The 23,053-nt window shown below is 38.7% G+C and overlaps 2 protein-coding genes across 3 annotated transcripts; one reads left to right on the plus strand and one right to left on the minus strand.

Annotated features, from left to right (window-relative positions):
• Window positions 1-32: 32 nt before the first annotated feature.
• ybey (ybeY metalloendoribonuclease) lies at window positions 33-3,764 on the plus strand. Its single transcript, XM_065293149.2, has 4 exons — window positions 33-507; window positions 770-901; window positions 980-1,048; window positions 2,940-3,764. The coding sequence occupies exons 1-4, from the start codon at window positions 298-300 to the stop codon at window positions 3,024-3,026; spliced, it is 498 nt and encodes a 165-aa protein (XP_065149221.1). The 5' UTR covers window positions 33-297; the 3' UTR covers window positions 3,027-3,764.
• On the minus strand, window positions 3,123-22,977 carry usp37 (ubiquitin specific peptidase 37). Of its 2 annotated transcripts, none has more exons than XM_065293147.2 (24): window positions 22,835-22,977; window positions 16,108-16,330; window positions 15,839-15,998; window positions 15,658-15,752; window positions 15,462-15,577; window positions 13,830-13,907; window positions 13,651-13,739; window positions 13,467-13,560; window positions 11,944-12,099; window positions 11,731-11,862; window positions 11,012-11,135; window positions 10,724-10,929; window positions 10,246-10,363; window positions 10,073-10,152; window positions 9,834-9,998; window positions 9,453-9,500; window positions 9,257-9,374; window positions 8,118-8,334; window positions 7,862-8,022; window positions 7,724-7,784; window positions 7,519-7,634; window positions 7,362-7,431; window positions 7,108-7,246; window positions 3,123-4,245 (listed from the first exon to the last, which is right to left on the minus strand). In XM_065293147.2, the coding sequence occupies exons 2-24, from the start codon at window positions 16,276-16,278 to the stop codon at window positions 4,170-4,172; spliced, it is 2,790 nt and encodes a 929-aa protein (XP_065149219.1). In that variant the 5' UTR covers window positions 16,279-16,330; window positions 22,835-22,977; the 3' UTR covers window positions 3,123-4,169. The 2 variants fall into 2 exon arrangements, with proteins under 2 accessions (XP_065149219.1, XP_065149220.1); XM_065293148.2 differs by having other exon boundaries at window positions 22,828-22,977.
• Window positions 22,978-23,053: the final 76 nt, after the last annotated feature.

Here is a 23,053-nt window from a genome sequence, read left to right on the forward strand (position 1 = left end):
GTTGACCTGTTAAGCGCATGCGCGAAAGCGTCTTCAAAAATGAATGGATGGGGTAGTGACCGGTATCATGTTTATCATGCAATTTATGGATATTTTCTCAGTCGTCGGTTATATTTATAACGTATAGTTTCTTGTAAAGACTTTAGACCTGTTGCCTGGGGTTCGTTCATTATATTTCTGCGTACTACTCTTGCGTTTTTAGTTAATTTGCTGTTGTTTGATAGTCACCGAACACAACCAACTCTTAACAGGTTTCATATATCAGTTAACTAAGTTGCTGTAGTGTTTATTGTGCTGATGGGTGTAGTAGTGAGGAACCTACAGAGTGTTGTTCCTCTGAGAAGAGCCAGACTGCGAGCGGATGTAGAAACATTGAGATTGATCTTCGGTGTTCAGAGGTTTGATATGAGCATCGTTTGTGTTGACAACCGCAGGATCCAGAGAATAAACCACATGTACAGGAGACAGAAACAACCTACAGATGTGCTGTCCTTTCCTTTTTACGAGGTAATCGTAAACTGAGACTTTATGTTGTATTATTAAAATAATAATGTGGATAAATTGAAAAAGTTTTGCTTCATATGTCACATTGAGATTTGTAATAATTCAGCCCAAAATATCACCTACAGCAAGCCACATTTCTAGCCAAATCTAAAAATCTTCTTTTGATGGCCACTGACAGGTGTCTTCTGCAAGCATATCTCCTTTGCCCATGGGCTTCTTCAGCAGATACAGATGATTTTAATGAGAGTTTGTCTCATTTCTGTAGGAACTGAGGCCTGGCAAACTACCATGTGCCCTCCACAGAGACGACTATAATTTAGGAGACATCTTCTTGGGTGTAGAATATATAATGCAACAATGTAAAGGAACATCCCAGGATCTTCACGAAGCTCTTACAGTAAGATATGTGTAAAGTTTGATGGTCATTTATATTTATAAAGGGTTAAATTAAATGTCCTGGCATTTCATGGCACAGGTGGTGACAGCACATGGAATTTGCCACTTGCTAGGATACAGACATGAAACTGAGGAGGAGTGGAATGAGGTAGGAAATATTTTACCACCACACCAAATTACTTCATAACATACATGAGCACTTGCCTGACAGGTTAAACAAATTAAACCTAGTCAATAATGAATATCTAGATAACTGGTATGACAAGGTTGTATGTAAGGTTGCAAAATTCAAAGCTTGAAACCTTACATAACATGCATATAATTTCTATTTGTGCATGCATTCATGTAAATTACATAAGTTTGTTTAAAACCTCCTTGTGCTGTGTATAAAAAAAACTATAACTATTTTTAATTTTTTTGAAGGAAGTCTCTTATGCTCATCAGGCCTGCATTTATTTGATCAGAACTCATTCGCAAATCCTTCAAATTAGAATGATTTTTGATTAAATAAATCGAGTTTTGATGAGTGCAAGTATCAAGATTTTTGAAAATTCTATTACCTTGTGTGCATGTTAATTTGTTTTTGTATGATATAGTTTATAAAACTTACTTAATGGGAATTATTTGGGAATTTAGGTTTCTAATTTGAAATATTTGCGACACACCCACTGATCTATATAAATGACTGGATTGCGCATGACGTCACACTTGTGAAGCCACCGTGCCGCCATGTTGGTATACCCAAACATTGTATTAATCAATGGACGTTATCAGGTTTTAATGATTAAACATCACTTTACTAGTCTTCATTTTTATGTCTGAAGTTACCGTTTACATTATACAAAACAAACGTTCAAAGCATGTACATAGTTATTTACTGAAAGTTGTACATTTTGCTTTTTAATCAATCAGTTATAATACATTCATCTTCATTACAGTATCATCGGCAGCCGACCGCAGCACATTTAGTATTAATGACAATAAACGTGCTCATTCTGAAATCTAAATAAATAATGCTTTGTACCGTATGTGCATGCAATAATTTGTGGTTTTGTAATTGTTATCTAAACTTACAAGTTACCTAAACTTATTTAGAGAAATAACAAAAAAAAAAAAGTTATTAACAAAATGCAGCAGACGCACTCGCCTTAACGTTTTTTTTTTAATACATCCAATATCCTGCCCGATTAAAACATACATTGCAAATAACACCAGAATTAACAATTAATTTGCGTACACAAATCCTAAAAAATTATCTTGTTTGAATGATACGCTGTAAAGGGGGTACATTTATATCATGGTTTTGAATGAAAATCATTGACGCCCTCTGCCGGTTGGGTATACCAAGATGGCCGCTAAAACTCTGTGTTGGCTTCACCTCACGCTGTTACGTTAAGCGTTCTGTGCCAACCCAATCCAGTCATTTATATAGATCAGGGGACACACCCCAGAATAATGCTGCGTTCCAGGCAACCGGTAACCCGTAACTCACGAGTTCAAAACCACGACTCACGACTCTGAACTGGGAGTACATCGATCTAGTACGAGTTCATGGGTGGGAAGTCACGGGTTTGACTGCCGTTCCAGTGCACTTTCACCGGTAGAAGGTTGTAAAAACACGAGTTACAGGCTGCCTGGAACGCATAGGGTCGTGAGTCGTGGTTTTGAAGTCGTAACTCACGGGTTTAAAAGCCTGCCTGGAACGCAGCATTAGTTACCATGGAAAGTTTCTGGAACTTTACTGAAAACTTTCTGCTCCTTTGTATGTAGTACACTTTAAAATAGTTGAGCACATTTAATTCTCTTAATTATGCAGGTTTTAATCAGATTATAATTAAGATTTCTATAATGACCTATAGACTTGTATGGGCTATTGTGGTGAAGTGCAATAAAAATATGAATCAATGAGACGATCATGAATCAGCCATGCATTAGATGTGTTATAAAAAGTAAAACATTATCCATGTGTGAATTATCCATCTATACATGTGTTTGTGTGACAGTTCAGTAAATAACATCCACTTTGCTTCTGTCAACAGATGCTACAGAAAGAAAGTTACATCCTTAGTGAATTCAACAGACGAACGGGCAGCCGCCTCGAACCGCTTACAAAGAGATGCACGTAGCACACGTGACAACGTCCTGGATGTGAAAACACATGAATGCATGCACTACTGGAAATATCCGTCTCTCTCTTATACCCTTAAATGAAACAAACAGGCATTTTTCTAAATAAATTTTATTTTAAAATGTGCTGAAGAAAGTCAAAGACTGAATACTAAGCAGTAAATTAGAGCTTATAGCACTGTTTCATATAGAACAACATACACACACAGTTTCCACTCTTCCAACAACCTACTCACATGAACAGAAACATGAACAGAGTGGTTATTGAAAACAAGACGGGTACAGTATTAAATCAAGACACAGAATTATGAACGAGGTCCTAAAAATAAATAATCCTAACATCAAGCCTTCTACACAACGGTTGTGCAATTTCACAATGTTGAAGCTCTAAACAGACTCGAAAGAAAACAATTCACCAGGTCTGTAGGTGTTGGAGGTGTGAAAATCACAGACTGAGATCTTTAAAAAAAGACAAGCTACATCAATAGCAGTGAGAGCTTGTTAGAGGAACGTTTATAAAACAAGAGTAAAAGAAACAGTCATCGGTAAAGTCTGGAATACGAAGCAGAAGGGTTCTCGCTCTCCTCATCGCTATAGGACAGCCGTATAAAAGCCAACTGGTAAAGCAAATATTGCACCACATCTCCAGCTGAATATCAAACAAGAAACAAACGACCCATATTCCCCATTTCACTCTTGAACATATACAAGAATAGATTTCTGTACGCAATAGATCATAAAGAAAATTAAAAGCTGAAAACAGAGAACAGGCTTTCTCTGAATTTATATCATTCTTAATGCATAAAAGTTGGGACTTGTTATATTAAAGGCAAACGAAATGAAATAGAAAATAAGAGCAACTTCTCAGACAAAGTCGCACCTTTTAAGAAACTCAAAATGCTTTTAATATATTTATATATTTATATTTATTTTCTCTGCTTTATCCCATAAACACTTTGTACCTACTCGGGTTTCTACAACATTTGCCCATCTAAAAAATGCTAACAGTATTTCACATGGAGAAGTGAGAGGAAGAGGATAAGTGTTTTCTCAGGAGTGCTGATGAGGGGTGTGCTGTGTTACCCATGGCTCAGTTCAGCTGCTCATCAGTAGTGTGATCCACATCCACACGCTCGAGTCTCTTATAAAGGCTGCAGGACTGTACGGCCAGCGTCACCTCCTGTCCTCTCCTGTTCAGACAGCTCCTCAAACACATCTCTGCATACACACAAACACACATCAGAAGTTCATTCACCATTTCACTACACAACATGATGCTGACTTCACTCACTTTGAACTCAACACAGAAACTGTGCAGAGACTATCATGATTTTTGTGCATAATCATCAAAAAACAAAATGCATTATGATAGCTGCATGAAAGCAGAGTAGGGCACATGCAAACAAAAATCTCATTAATCCAACACGCTTAAGAATCACATCTGCTCACGTGCACAAATAAAGTGAACATACGTCACTACAGGGTCTGCCCGAAAATAGTCCCCTTGGGTACTTTCAATAGCAGGGGATTATTTTCAGGCACTGCGTAAATGAGTACGCCCGCTGCAGTCATGTTACAGCAGCAAAGTCACTGATTATTACGTCAGAATGAGAGTATAGTTCCTAGCCATATCTGCCTAGAAAATTGCAAATTTTAGTTTTCCGTCAGTCTTAGTACACGATGTAACTACAGAAGAGTCAAGTTTAAAATAGGAAAAATATCAAAACTCTTTGGTTATTTTTTAGCACGATGCTAATGGTCTAATCAGATTCAATGGATTGTGCTAAGCTATGCTAAAAGTGCTAGCGCCAGACCCGGGATCAGCTGAATGGATTCCAAAACGGTAAGAATCAAATGTTTAAAGCAGGGTTGTCCAAAGTCTGTCCTGCAGAGTTTAGCTTAAACTTCCCTCAACACACCTTCTTCCAAGTATCCTGTCTGCCTAGTAAGACCTGGATTAGCTGGATCAGGTGTGTTTGATTAGGGTTGGAATTAAAGTCTGCAGAGACACCGGCCCTCCAGGAGCAGGATTGGACACCCCTGGTTTAAAGGATTAGTCCATTTTCTTAAAAAAATCCAGATTATTTACTCACCACCATGTCATCCAAAATGTTGATGTCTTTCTTTGTTCAGTCAAGAAGAAATTATGTTTTTTGAGGAAAACATTCCAGGATTTTTCTCATTTTAATGGACTTTAATCGACCCCAACACTTTTTTTTAACACTTAACAGTTTTTTTTAAACAGAGTTTCAAAGCACTATAAATGATCTAAAACGACGCATAAGGGTCTTATCTAGCGAAACGATTGTCATTTTTGACAAAAAAAAAAAAATGCACTTTTAAACCACAACTTCTCGTCTATCTCCAGTCCTGTAATGCGCCAGCACGACCTCATGTAATACGTCATCACGTCAAGAGGTCACGGATGATGATGTATGCGAAACTACACCCCAGTGTTTACAAGTATGGAGAAAGATGACCGTTCCGGCATTGTTGTTTGATACTAATTAATGTCTTTGTGTCAGTTTATTGTTTAAAATGGTCCGCAAATGTGCGTTTCATGTATGTAACACGTGACCTTTCTACTTCAATCCGCAATTACGTGAGGTCGCGCTGGTGCGTCACAGGACCGGAAAAATTGTGGGAAGTTGTGGTTTAAAAGTGCATAGTTTTTATTTTTCTTGTCAAAAATGACAATCGTTTCACTAGATAAGACCCTTATGCCTCATTTGGGATCGCTTAGAGTCCTTTGAAAAAAACTGTTAAGTGTTGAGTTCATAGACCGTCAGTTTGGAGCCAAGGTATGCGCAGAAGGAATCACCCGTGGAGCCAGAGGCGGAGCCGCGGTATCAAACTTCCGCCCAAACGCTCGCGCGACCAATTTAACCACGCCAATCATAATGACAAGCCCCGTTTCTATAGCATTAAATTACTAGCTAAAATAAAACATATAAAAAAAAGGAAAACTTGAACATATATCAGCGTGATAACAACTACTTGAAAGGACCAAAACCATCTTTCGGAAACTTTTATTCGAAGTGTAAATAATTGTTTTATTTAGAGCAGAGTCCCATTCGTTTGAATGGAGAGGGCGGGGTTTATGACTTGTACTGCAGCCAGCCACCAGGGGGCGATCAAAGAGCCAGAGGCTTCACTTTTCAAGACTTATGAGGCAGACTCGGTTGAGTTAATTGTTGGGGTCCGTTAAAGTCCATTAAAATTAGAAAAATCCTGGAATGTTTTCCTCAAAAAACAATTTCTTCTCGACTGAACAAAGAAAGACATCAACATTTTGGATGACATGGTAGTGAGTAAATTATATAGATTTTTTTAAAGAAAATGGACTAATCCTTTCTCTTTAACACAAAAAAATTCCCCTAAAATTATAATAATAGAATAACTTCAAAGTGCAGGGTGTGAACATGAAGTGTAAATAGAAAAAATAAAACCCCGATGATTATTATTTTTAATCCTTAACTCTTTCCCCGCCATTGACGAGATATCTCGTCAATTAAGAGAAAACGCTTCCCCGCCAATGACGAGATTTTCCGTCTTTCCGCAATACCGCTATTATCCATGTATTGCCCTATGGCAAGCTGCTGCATGTCCGTGTCTGTTTTAAAGATCGCTCTGAATGGGATCTCTATGAAAAGTCGGTCACAAAAATTGAATTATTTTTGCTTTTTGCTCAAAATATGGTGTTTTTGCAAAAACCTACCCATATTCAAAAGCTGATTGCAAAAGAACCACTAAAGGTAGGGTGAAACGTTTTTTTTTTTTGTTTGAAAGCAGAGGGTCTGTTCTTTCATTTGGTATATTGTATGTTTATTTATTTAAAGAAGAAAATTTTCTGGAAGGCATTAAACTTTGGTGAAAATCATGAAAAACGCTGGCGCTGGCTGGCAACTTTTTTTAAAAACGCTGGCGGTGAAAGAGTTAATTAATATGAATATTTTAAAGCTGTATATTCATGTTTTTTGACTCAAGGAAACCAAGAGTTTTATTTGCCTGAACAATACACAGAACCACACAGACAACTGAAATAAATCACACATTAAGTGACTAACTTAAGAGACTTACTTGTGCATGTAAAAAAAGATGTACCCGCTCCTTTCCCGATCTCTCTGCACACTGGACTCTTGTGTGCGGGAGACATCCAGATCATTGTACGTGAGCCATGACTGTTTCTTCATATCATACACATCACTGATATAATGGCCTGAACATAAAAGACGACAAACATCAGCCTTTAGGTACACATTGTATTAATCAGTGTGACTTTTGAGCTGCTAATGGGACCAGCAAATATTAGGAATCTGGAGAAACCTCAGCACCTGATGAAGAACTGCTGCCGATGTGACTGACCACACTGATGAGTCTGAAAGAGTTTGGAAGATCTCCAGTCTAGAGAAGAAAGTAATAATCATCATCATCTCAACATCAGCACTCGTAAAACTATCCTCATCTTCACAAGAGGGTTTAGGGATCTACCTCAGCATTCCTCTTGAGATCTTCAGCCTCAGCCTCGCTGTACTCCATATCCAGACCATCTTCATTTCCAGAGTCATCATCAGAGCACAACAGCTCAGGTAAAGAGTTATTAAACTCTATGAGAACATAAGACTTCAGTTTAACACACACACACACACGCAGCTTTAACATTCAAAGAGGAGCAGAGATGTTCAGATCGTCTGACCTTGTAGACTGAGCTCAGTAGCTCTCTTCAGATCATCATCTTCTCTCATCTCTCTCGCCTCCTGTGGTGTTAACACAAGACTTTAATACTTCTCTCATTCCTCATTCCATAAGTCTGAGATGAAGATGATGTTCTTACATGTTCCTGCAGGCTTTGAGCGAGGGCCTGCTGCAGTTCCTGCTCCTCACGCTCCTGATCCAAACTATACTGCTGTACCCAGTCCATTTCTCCCTGCGCCCCCTCAGGAGTCTGGTTCTCCTTGTTCTCATCCATAGTCAGGTCCAGAGACTCAAGAGCATCTGGACATAAACCGTTTAAACATTGCATGTCATGCCCTAGACATTGTGCAAACAATACAAGTATATGATCATAGACATAGTTTGCAGTGGCGCACCTGTAGGCTGTTTCTCTCCATCCAGTAGGTTTAAATGATGAGTCAGGTCCTGACTATCGGTATCTCCAATCCCCGTATCAGGACTACTGGTAGGCTCGTCGTCAGGGCATGCAGGCAGGATAGTGTCATCATGATTATTCTCCATCACAGCTTCAAGAATCTCATCATCATTGATGGCATTAAACTCCAAGTGCTCAATCTGTCCATTGTGTTGCACCTAAGGAAAGAGAAAGGGGGGTCTTAGTTTTGTGTGCTCAGGACTGTTACTGTTATTTACATAACACTTACACTTCTGTAAGATCTCTTCACTGCATACATTAAGATTAAGGGCGTTTTCACATTAGCACTTTTGGTGCGCACCCGGGTTCGATTGACATCAGAGTTTGGTACATTTGGATGATGTGAACGCTGTCTTCCGAACTCAGGTGCGCACCCGCAAAAATACTCGAGTCCGCTTAAAAAGGGTGGTCTGGGGTTCGTTTCATGTGAACTCCAGATCGGTTCGCTGCTAATGTGAGCGCAATCGTACCAAATCGCGGAAGTGAACCGCTGTTAATTACGTATTATATGGAATGTCCCACCAAAACAGACGTGTGTGTTTGTGTGCGTGCACTTACCTTGACAACAAAATGCATAGAATGCTTGCTAGAGTTTTGTTCTTATTTTTTTAAACCTTTGGTTTTGTTTTCAAAGAAATAATACAGACACGCACTTTCGTCTGTCTGCCGCAAACATACTAAAGTCGTTTCGATGACAACGCGGTCTTTCCGTCGACGTTAATTTTTGCGGAGGCATTCAGAAATCATCTCTCTGCTTGCAGTTAGTCAATCACACTTGTCATCTTCTCATGTTGCTTGGCAACCGCTGTAAACGAGAACGCGCCGGCTGCAGCTTGATGATGCAAGCGTACCGCGGTTCGGATGCAAAAATAATGTGAACACAGTCCATGGGGGGCATGGGGAGGGGGGAGCAATCAAACTCGGGTTCAGACCAGGCAATCGCACCAAATGTGAAACCGTCCTAAAAGCCAAGTACTTTAAATCTCACTGCAGTGGCAATTTATAAAGAATTAAAGAAAAAAATTAGACAATCATCAGGGAAATTATAATTATGAAAGCTTTTATTATCATTCATCTCACCTCTTCTGTCCTGTCATCATCTGCTTGATGTTTTCGAGCAACTTTTCTGACGAGCTCTTCCTCACTATCAGAATCACATAACACGATGCTCGAGTTATCCAGCTTCTGCGAACCCTTCCTGTAAACCAAGAGAACAAATGAGTACCTGACCGAGTGACCGTATGCTAGCGTCTGCATGTCAGAGCACTGCTCTCACCGTAGTGTAGAAGAGTTGACAGCCTGTGACGTCTTCAGTGTCCTGGAGCTGAAATAAAACACTTAACCATTAGCATGCATGAACAGCATTACGCTAGCACATAAGTGGCATAAACTGATAACTTCACTTTATAGTTTATAGTTTGACTAATAGGTGGTGCAGTCAAGATGTGGAGACATTAACACACACCGCATCTGGTTTTAACACAAAAATACATGGTACATACATAAGGCCTGCTGTTGAATTCACTGACATGCTTGGTCTATCAATATGATTTTTGTTATGAGAATCTCCAAATTATACATTTTGGAAAATAATCTGCATAAGACCAGGACATAATGCAGCAGAGGAAAGAGAGGAGCGCTGACGTGTGAGGCTTACAGCGTGCTCTGTGCGCTCCAACCGAGGCTGAGAGGAGGACGGGTGGCGTCTGTGCAGTGGGACAGCAGTGTGAGATATTTGGGGATGAAGACCTGCTGGCCCAGCTTGCTGTTTAAAGACAACTGGGTGTTGTAGCTGTAGCGTTTGAGATGAAGGATCAGAACCCTGCACAGAGACAAAACTTATATTTAACTGAAGAACTCATTTAATCTGAATTGATAGTGTCTCTATTTGCCAACCTGGGAAGTCTGCTGAATTTATGAGATACTGTAGCTGATTTTCCACTGCACTTTTCACACGAATACTCAATCTCTTCCATCTAGACAGAATGACAGAGACAGCACTTAATAAATAACTAAAATACTAAACACTGTGAAATCATAAAAAAACAAATCACCAGTGTGTAACTGACCCTGAAGAAGAGATCCAGAGAATCCTGTATGGATCTCATTGCAAGAGTTTTCTTCCTGCGAGGAAGATCGATGGACAGATCGTTGAACTGCTCGCGCTTCATCACCACCTCTCCACAACTGTTCGGCATAGAAAACAAGAGCAGTGTTAGTATTTTATGAAGATAAAATAACCACAGATTATAAATTATGAAGTTAGCACAGATTGATTAAATATTGCATACTTTTACACAATAAGTGACTTTTTATAAGTTTATTAAAGACTCGTCAGTGAACAAGCCAAAGGCCACAGTAGCAAGGAAATAAAACGATGTTTAAGTGAAACCTTGAGAAATTAGACTCAACATCTGACACATAAACATAACACTGCTGTAACTAACCAGAGGATGAATACTGTTTGTAAAAAGGTAACTGAGCTGTGAGATTAACTAAAAAGATAAATAATGAACAGATTACTGAGTAAAGTAAGGTACAGCCTACCTCTTACAAGTAATGGTGTGCTGCACCTCAAACTCCATGTTGACAGAGACCGGACAGGTATAGATTCGTGATGTGTCTGCTTCATCTGCTAAGCGAGCGCCCTGAGGCTCCTCCCAGACCGAGGGTTCATTCCTCCAGCTCTTATTGATCTTCTCCACATCCTCCTTTAGCTGATCCAGGCACTGACTCAGGAACTCATGGGCATCCTGGGTTAAGACAGCTGGTTATCACATGCATTACAGGAGTTCATATCATCTTGACTTTCAACAGAGATGTCACATATCTTACATTCTGCATATAGCCAGAAAAACGCTCGGCTGTGGAGGATATAGCATTCTTTACTCGCCGCAAAAGATCTTTCTTCACATCTGGAGACGAGATGTCTTTCTTAGCCAGGAGGTGAGCAAAACGCCTTAAAAAGGAAATCAAAGGATAATTATATTAACGAAGAACTTTAACAGTGCGAAAGATCTGCTCTACAAATTCAGCGTGTTATGACATCACCAGCTTCATACGCTGCCGAGGAAGAGACATGTGGCCTGTTGCATGAAGCGAGTTGAACAAACTCAGTAAAATGTTAACCCAGGTTAATCTGTACAATGATGCTGGTTAGCAACTTTTTCAACTCAGGTTTAAACTTCGGATCATATAATAAAAGGCTGATTTTCCATTGAATATCTAATGCCGTCCAATACAGAAAATGCAGGTGTATGCATTTCTCCACTGAAGAGCAAGAAACTATTAATACTATTATTAATTAAATCTTACAATGACCATAAAACCAATTGAAACCTCATAACTCCAACATATTTCATAAAAACATATAATATAAGTGTGTAATATTAGTAAAATATAGGTTTGTGAAAATAATGCTAAACAATACAGTACAGGAATAATGACAAATCAGACTTTAAAGAATCAAGAATAAAATTAAAAACTAATTATAATGAAAACTAAGAGGCAGATGATGTTTTGTAAAAAAAATAATTTACATATGCAAACAGTACCTCAGAAGGGCGTTGATGGGGACTCTCTTCCATGGAATCCCCTGCTTCAACAGGTCATTTGAAAATGAAGGCAAGCTAAAAAGTGACTGGAGGATGGCATTCATGTAACATGTATTTCCAAGGTTGGAGAATCTAATTTTTGCAAACAAACAAACTATGAATACATGATAATGAACTACAAACATAAAAAGTTAATTCATGCTGGACACTAACCCTTGCAGGGGAGGTTGTGGCTGAGCCGGCGTGGACGGCCGTGGTTTGTTCCAGCCACCATAATCCAATGTTGGACGCACCTTTTTGAAAGGAGTTGAGTGATTGGGTAACACCAGGCTTCTTTTGGCAGAGGAACATTGACCTGTACTGCTAGGCCTGCACAAGAAAAACAGATGAAGAGCACTGAAAATTAACTTTTCAAACTTTTTTAAAACCTGAAACCCGAGGACACTGATGCTGCGTTAACACCAACCGCATTTCAGGCGTCAAAATCGCGTCTACCGGCCTAGTTTGCCGCTTGAACAGTTTGAATACATTCGCGCGTCAAGAGCAAAGTAGACGCGTGGACAAAGCGAGCATTTGACGCGCGACAGAGGCAAAATCCGCTTCTTGTGGGAGGGGCAAGTTCTATGCGGTTGTCTGTTTGCAGGATGGCTGATGTTGATTGTGCATTTATCGAGAGAGTTACCGGTTTGTATTTCGTCACCTTACTATAGGGGGAAAATAAATGGCGCGGGTCGATAAACGTCATGTGACTCAAAAGTGAAATGCGTATTTACAACTTACCAGGTTGCCCGATGTCCTCACTGACACTGTTTTAAATAAGGAGACATCTAAGGCTATGTCCACACGAAGCCGGTGCATTCCCTATCGGATCATTTTTATTCCTTGCTCTAAAAAAATAATCCGTAAACAAGAAACCACTGAAAGCGGTGTAGTATATATGCCGGACCAGTATGGGGCGCTGTAATTCTGCCACAGATATACACTATACACGGAGAAGAAGACTTTGAGCATGCGCATAGCCAACGTATGGCGTTGTCCATTATCGCTTGTTGGTCACCACAATTGCATAGAAGCAATAGATTTTGCTGTAATAAAGCTAGTAGGCTTTAGTAGCTTCTGTAGCACGAACACAATCACGTAATCCGCCGTTATTGTTGTTACGTGTGACGCTTCCAACACGTGATGTGATGACGTTTTCGCTTCACAAAATATACGGATTGGCTGTACAGACGAAACCACAAGGGTGTCGGTTTCAGATTTATCCACTTTAGGACCCGGTTTCAAAAAATAGCGGATTCAGTCTCCCAAAACGCCGGATCCGTGTGGATGAAACGCCAATATGATAACAAATGTATAAGTATACAGTGATACGGGTCTCCGTGTGGACAGCCCCTAAAACTTTCTGGAAGAGGTGCTCGAAGACCAGGATTGGCACTGGGGGGTCAGCTGTCATTTGCTTAACTTCAAACTCTCTTCCATACATTACATTATTACTACGCTTGCTAGTATGGTTTAATTTCAGGCGCTGTACTCTGCTACTTTTGTTGACCCTTGATTTTTCCTGCTTTTATCAATGTCAAGCTGCTTTGAAACAATTAAACAATTGTGAATAGCGCTATATAAATAAAACTTATTTGAATGGACACCATGTCTCTGATATTTCACTAAAGATTCAGAAAGCAGAGTTGGTGTAACAGTTCACAACACAAATAACAATTAAGCCAGAAGATCTTTACCGGTCCAGAAATGAATGGGTTGGTGTGAAGTCTTTAGTTCCTGTTCTACTCCCATAAAATGACGTTGGCTGAAGAGGGGCAGGAACAAGTGGAGCTGAGAAAATAAAGTTTTACAGATATATGTGAAGATGAGTGTAACAGAGCTGAGGGGAGCTGTCAGGAGATAAGATGATCAGTCACTAACCTGATGCTCGGTTCTCCTCTGCATGCTTCAGCTTCTCTTTGCAGCTGTGGAGGAACTTTCTGGGTGTGTCTGTGATGGCCTTATTGTTACTGAATATAGGTAATGTGGAAAATAATAAATACTCAAGTAATTGAAGCATACTCATAGAAAGTTATTAAACTCAAGTGAGAGTCCTGTACCTTGAGGAGTCGTTTTCTTTGGGGTAGTCTTCAGTCATATCACCATCAGAGCTCATGAGTCTCTTCCTTTTCTCATTCCTACAAAAAAAACAGGTGTAAACATAACTAGAGTTCAGCTTAACCTCTTGAAAAGCACCCCCATTCTGGCCCGAAACCATGAAAATACCTACTTTCACTAAAAGGGCTGTTTTTACTAAACCATTTATAGTATAAGCATAACTGTGGTATCATTAGATAGAAGACACTTTGAGCTTCGTTTTCCATGTTTCAAAATTATTTTAAGATAAAAATTTTAAAAGTTAGAGAGGCTGAAGTACATTGTAATAAAAAATTTTTTCCATAACATCTTTTTTAGAACTAAAAATCTTAATGATAAATATATGTGTGAAACCTAGAAATGCAATGAGGCCAAAGCCACAAGTCTAAAGAAGTTATATTTCACGTTTGAAGTCAATAGACTCAAAAATTAGGTTCTTGCAAGAGTTTTTGTAAGACTAGTGCCTTTTCTAAGTGCCAGTCAGCCACAAAATAAAAGTCTTTTGTTTACATGCATACACGTTCGTTCTTTTTATTATTTATCCTTATATAAGCGTATAAAATGCCATATCCGCACCAGGAAATAAAGCTTCACACAAAGATCGTTGAATTCGTGTTCTAATTGGCTACACGTTTTGTCTATCAATATTTTCCATGAAGTCATTGGAGGAACGCGCGAGTCAGATGACGTCACGATATTTGACAGCGCTGTTTGGATATTATGTATTATACTCCCGCCTACTTGTACAATCAAGTTTGAGTGCTGGTTTTGAACGCGAGTGTGATCTCATATACAAGTGTTACGATGTAAATAGTCCTCAGATTGCATATTATAATCTGTTACAAGACGTGCATCTGAAATCTGATGTAAACAATGGAAAATATATCCATATTTCACGGATTATACGCATTTGTGGACAAAAATGGTCATTGGATGTACTTTGTTGGAGAGTTTTTATGGGTTATTCACACATCTGAAACAGACTGGATTCGATTCGCGTTCCTTATACCAGCACAAAGGTAAGGAGTCAGTTTATATTATGCATGTTGTTATCTGGACTTCTGTAATAAAATACTATATTTATGATACTAGAGCAATTTAATCTCAAAACGGACACCATACACTGATGCTAAACCCTTAGACCTTTTAAACGATGTATAGTAGTGTTATTATTATTGTTGTTTGTACACAGTAGGCTATATATATATTGTTAGCAGCATAAAAAAACTGACGTCTTTCCGTGCGCGAGCTAGTGCGCGTCGAGAGGTTAATAGTGCCGCTTTTATATAACATACAATATTGAGTTCAAATATTCTAACACAGATGGACTAAATGGATAGTTCACAGCAAACGTAAATTCTGTCATCGTTTTTCTTAATTTAACAAGAAATGGAGAAATTTCGAAGAACGATAATAAACAAACAGATCTGGGCAGAAAACTTTACAACTATTAACTAGGGCTGGACCAGAATATTCGAATTTCCTCTAGAAATCTTAGAACCATGTTTGGAATCACTTATTAAAAACCTTTTTCAGAACACATTTTTCTTAATCTCTTCATAAAAGTAAACATCATAAATGAAAAATGTACAAACCTAATCTCTGAGAGTCCAGCGCGGCCAGGTGTCGAAGTGACTCTGCTGGGACTCCCAAGAGGTTTTCGGGGCGTGCTGTCCTCTCTGTTGTCCAGGCTTGGGCGCTTTGGAGTGGTCTGAAATGATACAACAGTGGGTCAGCAAACAAAATTTAGTCCAAAAATTCACAAGCGTCTCTGGTCATATTTTGCTGCACCTGTTTCTCTGATGGAGAGAGACCGGAGTCGTTATGCGGTGTGCGATTCCCAAGAACTAATCCAAAACTGGCACTTCCCTGGTTTGTCTTTAAGACTAAAATGATCAAAAGCAAAAACATATCGTGACATAGGAGAAATAATAAACAGTGGCATATCCACTCTGTTATTACGACATCATACCTGTTTGTTTACCATGCTTTATCATTTCAAGATATTCCTTCATTCTTTTCGCAACCAATACGGGCAGTTTCTCCATCGTGATGATACCCTCTTTCAGTGTTAATACCACACGGGCCATGCCAGGCGACTGATTCCACGAAACCTTCACAGTGGGATTTAGCTGTTAAGAATAGAACAAATAGCATACATTAACATCTTAAACATCACAATTAAACACCGTAACCTCTAGGAGAAATCCAAAGACAGGTTCAAAAGAATTACGTCCATACCTGAAAGCTTTTCGGGGCACCACCACTGTTGAATTTGAGCAACAGATTGATTTTGTTGTCTCTCTCATGGATCTCAAAGATACCCTCTTTCCATTTGCTGCTAAACCCCATGCACCTGATGCGGATGCGAACAGGGCCGCCGCTGGTCAGCTTGGGCACTGCGACAGCCATGAGAGAATGAAGCTCTGGACAAAACTGGGAGCGAACAGATGAGGCCAGTGATCTTCAACAAAACACACAAGAAAAGGATGAGCTTTGTAGACAGACAAAAACATTACACACAAACTATCAGGAAAACACCACAACAAGGTCAGTGGCAAAAACTTTGACACTTAGTAACAAAACTTAGTAACAAAAACACTAGTTTCTAAACAGATCTCTCATACACAGGCTGTATCATAACTAGAGTTGATTTGGGGTGAAAAGTTTCCGGTAAATTTCCAGAAACTTTCAATGCGAACATAAACTGGGGAATTTCAGAAACATTCCAAATTGGAAATTTACCAGGAATTTACTGAAATTATTTCAAAATTTAGGGAAATTTATATAAACTATCATATACAAACAGGGCTGTGACGGTTCTCTAACCACCTTGCATTTGACAAACTGTGAAAAATGTATAATCTCACCAAGTGAGATGTCTGCAGGTTTGTGTGAATGCAAACGGCCAGTAGACTCTGAGTTACTGCGCTATTTGCAAGTGGAGGCAACTGATATCACTAAAATTTTTGCTTAGGTGCACCAGCACAAAAGTTAGGTGCACTCTAATTTTTGACCGCATCGGATTTATAGTTCACCCAAAAATGAAAATTGTGTCATAATTTACTCACTCTCATGTTGTTACAAACCTGTATAAATGTCTTTGTTCTGGTGAACATGAATGAAAATATTTTGAGGAATGTTTGTAACCAAACCGTTCATGAGCCCCATTTACTTCCATAGTATTCTTTTTTCCTACTATAGAAGTGAATGGGGCTCATGCTTGGTTTGGTTATTAACATTCCTCAAAATATTGCTTTGTGTTTATCAGAACAAAGACATTTATATAGGTTTGTAACTAAATGAGGGAGAGTTAATGATGACAGAATTTTCATTTTTGGGTGAACTGTCCCTTTAACACCGCAAGTTTGGTTTAATACAGAATATAAACATGTAGGCTATTTTATAATTTTCATGTTGTCATTCCATTTTCCTTAAACGAGTCATGCACAGTCCTGTTTGATAACCCGCATCCGCACGATTAAAATAACCCGTTATCCGACATCAGCATCAATTTATTTCATACCCGCCCGTTTTACATAAAGACTGCAACCTGCCGCACCGCAAATCGTGAAGTAAGTAGAAACCTTTAAAGATCTTCATGCAGAACATTTATAGAAATAAACACAGGACCATGACTGGACAAATATATTAACATTTAATGTGAAACTTTGTTAGGGTCGGTAAATTGATAGCTGAGCGGTCAGCAGTGTTTGAACACTGATAAGCGCTGCGCTTATATTTATACCTTTTAAATTAATGATATGATTGCAGTGATTCCAAAGGGATGTCCAAAAAAACTCAAGTAGAATGTTAAATGTTAAAGTTTAATGTCTCTTTCTCGCTGCCCTGCGTAAACCCGCGCCGGTGATGGCATGATACGGGTGATGAGCTTGCATCTTGCATTACCTTAAATAGCCTTAAATTATGGTCGTACAAATAATAGTAAAACAACATTCAAAACTGTAATGGTGTACATTTATTTATGTAAAGTTACACTCACAATAATAACAAAACATTGTGCTTTTTAAAATTGGTAAAAAAAAGTGTTTTGTGCTGCATCGGATTTGGAGCGCTTCACACAATAAACAAACTCATATAGGCTATAGGCTACTTTTGAATTCGTTTTGTTAATTTGCTAATTATTTAAAGCAACACTATGTAGTTTCCATGTAAAAATGACTTACAGCTCCCCCATGTGGTTGAAAAGCGCAACAGTGCCTGGTATCAGACACTATTCTGCAGGAAGGGGGAAGGGCGGGGCTGTGTTTCCTACCCTCCACCGCCACTTTCAGAGTGTGCTTGTAGCAGCTAGGAGGCTGCTCAGGTTGCAGCAACAGTACAATTTGTCCAGTTAAAAGTTGTTCTATCACTGAAATAATTTTAGAGACATTATTTAAAGGTAAAAAAACTACATAGTGTTGCTTTAAGTGAAACACATTTCATGTAGGCTTATTTATTTTATTATTTTTTCACCAAAGAAAGACTTAATCATCATGTTCTATTCATTTTAATGCTTTTTGCGCATAAACTAATGCCTTGGGGGGAATTATTTATAAATGAATCAACAACGCAAATCAAGGAATTAACTTGTTTCTCTATTTAAGACAGTCTGGCAGGGCGGTAATAGAGATACAGCAAACACCGAAAAGTTTATAGGATTAGATCTGTAAGTAAGATTATTAAGAAAACAGCGGCCCTGAGTGACTACTGCCTTTTTTCTATAACTTGGGCGCACGCGACATTGCTGTTCGGGGTTACGTTCAAATAATTTTCTTCAAAAGAATTATGCTCTGGCTTTGACTCGATTGTAAGAGGCTCATTACCTAATTCCGTCTTCGGGTTCGGACCAGGGCTGATGTGATGGGAGGTTGATGTCAGAGCATTGGTTACGATCTTCGGACGATCGGGCATTAACTTAACATTCTTAATGAAAAAGTTGTCAATCGTTCTTTTCCTCTTCTCTTATCATCCTCGGCTACATCCACTCTGTTTACCTGACAGACCAAGGCTACTCACCTCTCTCTCTCTCTGACTGGAGTGCACACGCATTAAACGTACACACACGTAGATCTGGACCATGGCTTTTTTCGATTAATCGTTTTTTTTTTACTTGGTCGATTCAGAATCGATTCTCAAAGAGCAGAATTTATTTTTTTTTCAATATTTTTTCCTGCAAACATTGAACGTAAGATTAAGGTTAATCAAATTACTAGTCTTCTTCACTAGATGTCACCCTCTTTTTTGCCTTGCGCGATGTTACCAAGGAGCCTGTCATTCTTTCTTTCAGTGCTTAAAATGCGGTTTTAGGTGCTTCGTCAACGTTGATGCCACTTTCACATAAAAAGTCAGAGGTATGGAAGCATTTTAGATTTCGCAAGCAAGACAACAATGATAGTGTTGTGGCTTTTAAGTGTTGTGGCTTTTAATTTCTTTTTATTAATTACCCACTTGCAAACTTATGTTCCCTGTTGTTTTTTATTCAAATATTATTTGTATTAAATCTATATTCATTGAGTTGAATCGACCCAAGAACCGGAATCGAAATTGAATCGATCTGAAACATCTGAATCGATACCCAGCCCTACTGTGCAGTATGTGGATGTAAGGACAACAAATTCAGGCCATGGGGAGTTTTTATTGTTTACATCAGTAATTCTCAAAGTGTGGTCCAGTGGTCCGCCAAAAGATGACCTAAACTAGGCAAGTGTTTGTGCAATCGTCACTTATTTTAGTAGATTTTTAATGCACTTGCGAAACTGTGATATCAGTTCTTGCCTTTCTGTTTTAATAACATAAAAATGGATCGGTTGGCTAAACCAAAGAGGTTCAAAATAAAAGATCAACCCTCAACTGAAAACAACTAAAATCCACAGATCTATTAGTTTTGTAATGTACTAGTTTTTGTTTCATGTGTAAAATCCCAGTAATTTCAGTGATTTTGGACATTTAAGGGGATTTTTTTCAGTATTTTATTGTTACCATACAGTAGTTACAACCATAGACTTCATATACCCACCACCTCAGTTTTAAACTAATGGCTCTTTGGAATGACATTAAGTGGGACCTAGGCTGTTATAGTATGTTTATTTGCATTTTTTTCACATATGCAGTTTGTTGTTCATATTAAGCTGCAACTCATTTCCCATTTACTTTTTCAAATGAAATAAAATTCATATAATAATTTTTGAACATTAGTTTTTGACTTGAAACAGTTGCATATTAAACTTAAACTTAGCTTATCCTTCCTATTTTGTTGTTTTTTCAGGGAGTGTTAGAGTGGGATTCTGTTAGGTGGTCCTCAGAAAAAAAATTGGAAGATAAAGTGGTCCTTGGGCTGAAAAAGTTTGAGAAACACTGGTTTACATCAACATGACCCTCAGCTGACACACCACCAGGGCTCAACATAAAGGACTGCCCGGTTGCCCGGGGCAAGCGTGAGAGACGTTCGGGCCAGTAAAAAGTATTGTCACTTGCCCGATCGGGCCAGTGCTTCACCCTCAGTCACTAAAATATATTTTCATCAATGTATATAATTTAACATCTTGGAAGCAGACATTTACTTGGGTAAAATAGACGAAAGAAACAATGCAATATTTTGCAAAATTTAATGTCAGTTTAAAGGTAAAGCAGAAAAGTTGGGAGCCTTTTTTCGTTGGAACATGTTTGTTGTATATGTGTACAATTATATTTTACTTGAATTATTATGTGACACGGACATTTTTTTACCGGGCCAGTGTAAATTTTGGCAGGGGAAGTAAATACATGAACCACTTGCCCGACTGGGCCAGTATAAAAAAATATTTGCGTTGAGCCCTGACCACTATCAGATAACTCGAAAATTTTAATATGCAGCCAGCACTTTCGTCAGGATGATTTCATGTAATGTTTTCAGCCTAGTTTTTCCGCGGACTCAGGTAATGTAAAATGGTAAAAATATCTAAAACATCACTGTTGCTTGTTTTGTTTAACTACGGTAAACATACTACGTAGAAGTTATTATCATGTTGTTGTTATTATTAACAAGCAAAGAAAGCTAATGTTAGCTCATCCTGTGCAGCTGTCAATCAAAGAATGTTATCATCTACTGTCAATCATCTCGCCTCAAGACCCGCCCACATTTAAAAAAATTCAGAATTATGTAGTCGTGCATTTTCTTCCAGTGATTTGACGACCCATCAAATCACGGTTACTGTGGCAGTTAAAAGCTTTAATTTTTTATATGGAGCTAGTTCATTTGATGGCAGCACAATCAACTACATATGTGATGAAATATAGTGTTGGAGCTTTATGTTGTTTTAGGGTGGACTTCCGCTTTAATTAGTAGTAAATCGCCATCACCTGCTTTCAGATAGCGCAGTATTTACTACACAAAGCTGTAGTACCCTGACAATCGGGGCAATTTCGCAATAATTATTGCGGACATATCGCCCGCGATATGGCCCAGCTTGTCAGTAAACTACAGCTTTGTGTAGTAAATGCTCCTCAATTTGAAAGCAGGTGATGGCGATTTACTACTAATCAAGGAACCCACTTTACTGACGAGATGTGCATGAGAATCACATATTATCGTGCAGCCCTAATAATAGTGCTAGCTTAGCTTACATTTAGACATCTGATTTACTGGCTGGCTAGCTAGTAGCTACTGTATAAACACATGTAGGTATTTGCTAGTTAAACTGTTAAAATGCAGCAAGTGTGGCATTTGTGGTAGTCAAGGCCTGGAAAATAGAGGGGAATCCCCCCATTTTTTAATTTCAGGCAGAGTGAGTGTGTGGGGGAGCATCATTTTAAGACATCACTTTTTTTATTATCTCACCTAAATGTTTTCCCAGTCAGTACATTTGTCTTTAAAATTGTATAATGTTGTTACACACTAGCTTACACACAGCACAAGGACGTTCTAAACAAATTCATGTAATTTACGTGAATACATGCAAAGATATTTTGACATTATTGTGTGTGCATGTTATGAAGAATGCAAGTACGTGCAGGGGGTGTGGCCTCAATGGCCTTCAGTAAGCAGTGTGCTTTGTGCATGTGATTGAAGAACGTGCAGGATAGAAATTCAACTGAAATTGCATTCAATCTTGTTGTTTTAAACAAAATTATGCTGCAAGATTTTAACTATATTTAAGTTTCCTGTTTTATGCAACTTTTTTATTCCCTGTGTATTCACATACATCGCGTTAATTCCCATATATTCCCGTTAATACCCATGGCAAATTTTCAGGCTTGAAAATACCCGTATTTTTCAAAACCCTATTCATAACATCTAAAACAAACTAATGACAACAGCACACGTGTTGCAAATAAACAGTCCTTAACCCAACTCGACCAAAACGAATAACGCAATTCTCACTCCAACACATACTCACACACATACACACACACGTCATTTCACATCCATTGACTTTACAAACAACAGGAACATGAAGTGATACCAACACTTTCATGAAACCGATTCCTTAGAAATAAAGCAACACAAACCTGTTACGTCAAAAATATCATTCACTGCTGCAGAACATACATTAGCTCAGACAAACTTCAGTCACTTCAAAGTTAACTGTTCAATGAATGCATCAAAACAATATCGTAAAATATTATTCATAAGCTTTCATCATAAACAGACTGAATATTAACATGTTACAGTAACTGACGACAAACGTAAACAGACTTCGCGCGCGCTTTAAACGAACCAATGTGACTGGCGCCCCTGGGGACCTCACAGTATTTCATGCACTCACACTGACACTTGTAAGCTTTTAAAGAAACGCAATTCATCGCAGAAACATGACTTTATTTTTACAATATTCTAAAGCGACCTGAAAAACGGGGGACATGCGCAATATACGTGCGCAGCTAATGAACTAGCATTAGCCACTCAGGCCGTGTGACAGGCTTTGGCTCCGCTAACTGACTTTTCGAAATGTTGCCAAATTTACCTCGGAAACAACATACCATTTACCTGCGGGAGGACAATTCCTGTCAGAAAGCGGTGGATATCGGATAAATCCTCTCAGTATGGCGCAAGGCCAGTGTATGAGTTTTGCCGGGTATGATGTTATCGCGCTCGAGCCCCACGAGCAGTCGATGATGGCGGGAATGTGAAAATTTAGAGCGGAAATGGGAGGCGAGAAAAGCCGAGTAAACTCACGCGAGATTTTCTCAACTCTTAATGCGGACG

Source organism: Paramisgurnus dabryanus, chromosome 15, assembly GCF_030506205.2.
Source record: "Paramisgurnus dabryanus chromosome 15, PD_genome_1.1, whole genome shotgun sequence".
Classification (NCBI taxonomy): Eukaryota; Metazoa; Chordata; class Actinopteri; order Cypriniformes; family Cobitidae; genus Paramisgurnus; species Paramisgurnus dabryanus.

What these genes read in the sequence shown, in the direction of transcription:
- ybey (XM_065293149.2), top strand. Translation starts at nt 298, where the DNA reads ATGGGTGTAGTAGTGAGGAACCTACAGAGTGTTGTTCCTCTGAGAAGA. An exon ending in TGTCCTTTCCTTTTTACGAG is followed by an intron (nt 508 to 769) that starts GTAATCGTAAAC and finishes TCATTTCTGTAG; the next exon opens with GAACTGAGGCCTGGCAAACT. An exon ending in ATCTTCACGAAGCTCTTACA is followed by an intron (nt 902 to 979) that starts GTAAGATATGTG and finishes TTCATGGCACAG; the next exon opens with GTGGTGACAGCACATGGAAT.
- usp37 (XM_065293147.2), bottom strand. Translation starts at nt 16,278, where the DNA reads ATGGCTGTCGCAGTGCCCAAGCTGACCAGCGGCGGCCCTGTTCGCATC. An exon ending in AAAGAAAACGACTCCTCAAG is followed by an intron (nt 13,740 to 13,829) that starts GTACAGGACTCT and finishes ACCTATATTCAG; the next exon opens with TAACAATAAGGCCATCACAG. An exon ending in CGGCAGCAGTTCTTCATCAG is followed by an intron (nt 7,247 to 7,361) that starts GTGCTGAGGTTT and finishes TTTTATGTTCAG; the next exon opens with GCCATTATATCAGTGATGTG.